General features: G+C 38.1%; 1 protein-coding gene across 1 annotated transcript in view; it reads left to right on the plus strand.

The window, feature by feature from the left end:
* The window catches only part of LOC138159563 (acetoacetyl-CoA synthetase), a 75,848-nt gene extending 70,314 nt beyond the window's left edge, over positions 1–5,534 (plus strand). The window contains exon 18 of the mRNA XM_069086156.1: positions 4,008–5,534. Coding sequence (XP_068942257.1) covers positions 4,008–4,145 — 138 coding nt within the window. The 3' untranslated portion in view covers positions 4,146–5,534. The remainder of the gene's footprint in view (positions 1–4,007) is intronic.
* Positions 5,535–6,000: the final 466 nt, after the last annotated feature.

The following is a 6,000-nucleotide window of genomic DNA, read 5'->3' on the forward strand; positions in this document are numbered from 1 at the left end:
TTCTACTTTCCCGAGATTGCATTTAAACTGTCACTGATGAGCATGCACTCCCATTGGATGTGTGTACAGCCCAATGGAAATACTTGTTTTTCATGAATACGATTTTTGTGCCTTCTTGAAAGTATTGTTCACAATTGTGGCTTTTTAGAGCTTACTGATGTAGTCCCTCTACTTCAGGTTTGATATGAAACTATGAAGAAGAAGGAAAGTGTAGATTGAGGTGCCTTAGCAGTTTAGCTGGAGGAAGCTGGCTTCCCCTTTTGGGTTTCCATCTGCTGAGATTTTCGTTTGAGGCAAGAGTAGGAATTCACCCAGATTGGAGAGCAGCTTTGACTCTCATTTGCTTATAAAATGAGAGCATTCTGTAAATCTGAGATACAAACTGCTGAGCATGTGTGTACATACACGCCTATGTATACAAACAGTTTTGTGTATTTTAAACTTACAGAATCTATGTCTTCCAAGGAAAGGCCACAAGAAAACACCACCTGGTTAACATATTTTTGAAATTAAGTTGATCCACTATGAGAAAAACAAAATAAAATGCTGCCCAGAAGTTGGTGTGAATGTGTAAGACATGATTAAAAAACATCCTTTAGCTGTGGAAATTCATTATTAGGAAATATTGACCACTATAGTTCCATTAAATTTTTCAGATCACTAGAACTGTTTTCTTTCTCTGACAACCTTGAGTTTCTTTCTTTTGCTTAATAAACAAAGTTTCTTGAACTGTTAAGATTTTGTTTTAATCGTGTCAGAAATCTGATAGTTAATATGGGTTAGGAATGTGAATATGGAGAGTGGGTGAGGACAGCTGATCGGAAAATCTAGAAATCCACAAACCAGAAGTATATGAGTGTTTGCTGCTGTGAGTGAAACTGCAATGAGAGCATCGGGTGTGGGCCCTTGGCCTGCCTGCCTTTGGTGCGAATTCACTTAGTGACCTTGAGCAAGTCATTCTCCCTCTTTGGGGCTTAAGAACCTGTTGTTTTGACCTCACTTTAGTTTACAGATGTATCCTTTTATTTCCCTCATCCAATGAGTCTTCTTTATAACAAAGAAAAAAACTTTAACAGAACAACTTACATATCAAGTATGTCTGACAGCATTTACATCCCACAGCCTCAGTCTCCGACCTCTCTGATGAAGAGAGGAAATAGGGGCTTTTTCTGAGCTCTTCTCCTTGGTTCACCCTGTTCATTGTAATTAGACAGCATTCATTTCTATATTGCTTTTTCTGTTTACATTGTTGGAGTTTTATATATTGTTTTCCTAGTTCTGCTTACATTACTTCCCATCAGTTCATATAAGTTTTCTCATGTTTCTTTGAATTCTTCTGATGTGTTATTTGTCAAAGTTCACTAATGATCCATTGATCTGTCAGCAAGGATTTCTCAGTCACCAGTGATGTGCCGGACCCTGTGCTAGGTCCTGTAGTTATATAAAGAAGCAAACCACCCCTGCCCCCAAGGAGCTTATACTCTATTAGAAGAAACAGCAGATAAAGATATAAATATGTACAAAGCAAATACAAATTAATTTGGGTTGAGGGAGGCACTTCCATTGCAGGGCCTCTACTCTGTATCTAGTTTTTTTTCTAGAGTTGAGTTCTCTCTTTTTCTCTCTTTGATTTCCTTGGAGCTTTTGCTTGGTGGTGGGATCTCTGGGTCAAATGGTGTGGACATTTTAGTAATCTTTTTCCCCCAAATTATTTTCTAGGATGGCTGGACAAATTCACAACTCCCCTAACAGTGTGATAGTATGCCTCTCTTCTTGAAGTGGTGCTGTGTCTATCAAAGAAGGGGCTGAACTTAGATGATTTTTAGATCATTTTCTAAGGGTCCTTCCAATCTAACATTGTATTTCTGAGACCTTTTGGATGGTGCCTTCTCATTTCTGCCTCTTTGCTCTTTCTAGAATGTACTCTTCTATTCATTTCTCCAGATCTGTCTGTCCTTCTTGGTCTGGCTGAAGGTCCTTCTCTTCCATGAAGTATTCTATAGTGACTCCAGCCCACAGTTAGCTTGTTCTGATCTAAATTCCTGTAGTTGGGATTTTACTGTTTTACCATTAGGCCTACATTGTCTTCTTTTTTGAGTCCCTCCTGTCTCCCAACCACACACAATACTTTGTAAAACAGTTCTGAGCTCATAGTAGATGCACATTAAATACTTATAAAATTGGATTGAATTCATTCAGAGCTGGAGAAAACAATCCTGGCATGACACTTAGGGTCGAAGTCCCACAGAACTTAATGATTTATTTTTACCCCCCCTCCCATGGACCGCAGTGGGTCAGTGAGTACCTGGACTTAGTATTTCAATTTCTACAAGTCCTCCCATCATATGCAGGTAATTGAATTAAGACATTTGTCACTATTAGTGACCACTAACATATCCAGAAACCAAGAGAGGCTGAGACTTGTGATTTTTCCATTAAAGGCCAGCAGCAGCACACTTTATCCTTAAATGACAGTCTGTTTATTTTCCTGACTGACAAAAGAGGCATGTTTTTGGTCCCTTGGGTCCTTTTGTATAGAGCTTATAAGCATATACAACAGGAGACATTTGACTTTAAAGGAGAGAAATAAGATGTGGGTAGTGTGATGTAGATGACAGGCAGGTCCTGGGACATCATTGCTCAGATCATTAATTAGTTTGCACATTGACGGACTTTTTCAAATGACTGAATTTTAATTATGCTTCAGGTAACAATGTGTGCATGGCAAAGTGATCACACGGTTTCCAATGCTGTATTCTGTATTCGATGAGTTTGCTCCAAAAGAAAGTTTCTTAACCCATATACATTTATTAGTTGCTTGAATCCAGTTTTGATAGGGGGGGGGGGGGGGGGAGGAAGCTCATGCACAACATATTTCTAGAGAGAGCTGAATACAATTAAACTTCAGAAAGAACTTTCCTACTAGAATTGTTAATAGTCAGACCTGATGGCAAAAGGGACAGCATTGAAGAATTACCTTGAAATTACTTGATCTTGTTTCATTCATTTGATAACTCCTAGGCTCCTCAGTAGCCTTATTTCTTGGAGGTTTGTTCATATCTCTGCTTTTAAGCCCTTCCCACCCTCTCTACTCTTTGAAACTTAGTTTTTCCTCATAGGTTTCCTTCATATTTTAGGAATTGGGAATATCACTTTGACAAAACACATTTATAAACCTTCTACTCTCTGAGTCTGGACACTGAGGAGTGACCAGGAAGACAGAACAACTCTTGTGCTTTCTGTGTTTGACTATAAACTTTCTGAAACCAAGGTCTTTGTCGTGATTTAGGTTCTGCCCCAAGTGTTGTTGAACAGAAGGTCCTGAAGCTTTGTGCAGCGATGAAGACTAAATTTACTTGTAATATTGGAGTAATAGGCTCGGTCAGATTGACTTTTGATGTCCTAGCAGTTTGGTGCTTTCATTTCAGTAAGCAGAGGAGTGGGGTGTTAAAGAGTGCACTCCTTTTTCACTCCCACCTTTTGAATTTCTTACTTCAGGTTTCAACTCAGGTGTCATTTCCTCCAAGTAGTTTTCACAATCTTCTGATTTTAGTGATAGAAAAGGTATTTCTAGAGTAATTTATCCAATCTCTCCTTTCCACTCTTCCTTTTCTCTCTTGTATTATGTTTCTATCTCTGTCCTATCTTCCAGCTGAGAGAGGCCCTGGTGGGGGGGGGGGGTAAAAAAATTGTGTCTCCAGTGTTTTGAACAGTGCCTTATACATAATGGGTACTTCACCAATGTTCATTAAATTGAGTTGAGTTAAGGCTCTAGACAGTAGAGTAAGCTTAGGAGAAGAAGGCATTCTTACGTTCTCCTGGTACTTCTAGAAGGCTTAAGGTCTTAGATCGATTGAGGTGGGTGGTACATGGTCAGATACAGGAATTCTTGTTTGAACAAGGCAGGTGATTTTCTTTAATAGTATGTGCACTTGTCGGGGAAATTTGTTTTTTTTTTTTTAACTGAGAGTGTGCCCTGAATTTTTCTCTTCTTTCTTACCTTGCAGTATACAATTAATGGGAAGAAAGTGGAAGTTGCAGTGAAACACATCATTGCTGGGAAGTCGGTGGAACAGCGTGGCTCTTTCTCCAACCCCGAGTCCTTGGACTTGTATCATAATATTCCTGAGCTTCAGAATTTCTAAATGTGACTAAATTGTGCATCTCTCTGACACATATTTGTACATAAAACTCACCTATCTTCAACATTTATTTTAATACTAAGGATTCTTTCACAAAGGAAACTTACACAAAGTACTTTATAAAAATAGGGTTACATGATTTCCCTCTTAAGCAGTTAAATAGATCTGATACCTTGCATCTTTGACAACTTGGAGGGTAATCCCGGTTTTTAGAGGGAAAGATAGCTTTGGGGTAGGGTTATTTATCTCTATGTATATCTAGTTAAAGAGAAACTTTGAATGTGTGTATGAATACACACGCAAACACACAAACACACATAAACTGTATATAGGAGTGCACTTGTATATGTTGTGACTATTGTTCACTGAGAGGATAATGTCCAAGAGGAAGTTGAGGGCCTTGCTAATGTTCAAGGTAAACTGAAATATTATCAAATATTTCCTGATCCTGATGAGTGACAGATTTTAGATTCATAATGAGAGATTTCTAGTGGATCTGCTAAATGACCTCTTTCACTCCTCAAGGGGAAGGTGATCCTCGGGACTTTAAGAATGTAGCTTATGGTTTACTCAGCACCTTGGACAGTTCCTCAGGAGATGCTAATTTCTCATTGAGCATCAGTAGATCCTTAGGTCTGGGTATAGCTCTAGACCCAGAGCTGTTCATAGCTGATTACTACAAACTCTCCAGCTGAGTGACTGTTAGACTGTGTTAGATGTGCCTATGCTAGTATGTCTCAGCTCACTGAACCAGATTTGTGAAAAGCCTATGCTTTCCCATTGACAAATATATATTAATATTTCTAGGACTTTCCTATTGAATTTATTTTTAATTTTTAGTTGTTTAAAATTTTTAAAATGTGATTGTGAAGTGTTGGGTTTGTATGTTTTGGTGATAGACATTTGTACCATTGGGTGATGTTTACTTCTCTGGAAGTACAATTAGAAACATTGCCATGTGTAATGTGTTTAGCCTTGGCATTGAGGTGCATTCTTTTAGCACTGGAGCTGGCCCTAGTTTCTGGGAGAGATGGAGGTGGAGATGCCCAGTAGCATGGCTGAAACCTTTGTTCCCTCAGGAAAATGCTCCTTCAGTTTCTGACATTATTGTACTTTCTGCATATGTTGATTTCTTTAGTTTCATGTTGAAATTTCATTATTAGAGCTTTCCATGTTACACCAACAAATTATTTTGATGAACTCTTTATTTTATCTCATTATGAATTTTACAAACTCTGTTACTCGTTTTTGTATTTTTTTTTCAACAGAGCACAATGTTCCAAATGAAATTAATCTTTTGAGTTCTTTTTTTCTTGCAGTTTATAATACAAAGGGGGAAAGTACTGTTAGGAATATGGTACAACAAATAAATGAATATATCTGTATATTATACATATGTATAATGCCTGTCATTTTTTAAAAGGAAGAACGTTCTAATTTCCACAGACATATTGACATATTGTCATGTTGACAGCTGCTTCCTCTCATCAGCAGGTTTTGCATTTGTAATCTTTTCCAGTAAGAGTGATTAGCTGTTCTAAGCCATTGGAGGTTCCGACCAGAACTCCCTTGCGTCCACCTGCAAATTTACATGGGACTTGGGGCTCAGTGTTTAGTCTGTATGAGGGAACAACATTTTTCTCTGTGTCACACTCATAGCCCAATATGCATTGTATTCTGACATTTGAGGAAGACAGAAACTCTGCAGGTTTATAGATGTAGTTCTCTCCTATGTCATTGCAGGGATGTGGAGAAAGTAGTTTGAAGTCTTAGGTGTAGATATCCTTGCAATTGAATGTTAGGTTTTGATTAATAATCAGCATAATGTCTCTTTTTATATTCACACATAGTATTGTGG

This window comes from Petaurus breviceps, unplaced genomic scaffold, assembly GCF_028583685.1.
Source record: "Petaurus breviceps papuanus isolate PSGF00001 unplaced genomic scaffold, PetGlider_PUasm1.0 100, whole genome shotgun sequence".
Classification (NCBI taxonomy): Eukaryota; Metazoa; Chordata; class Mammalia; order Diprotodontia; family Petauridae; genus Petaurus; species Petaurus breviceps.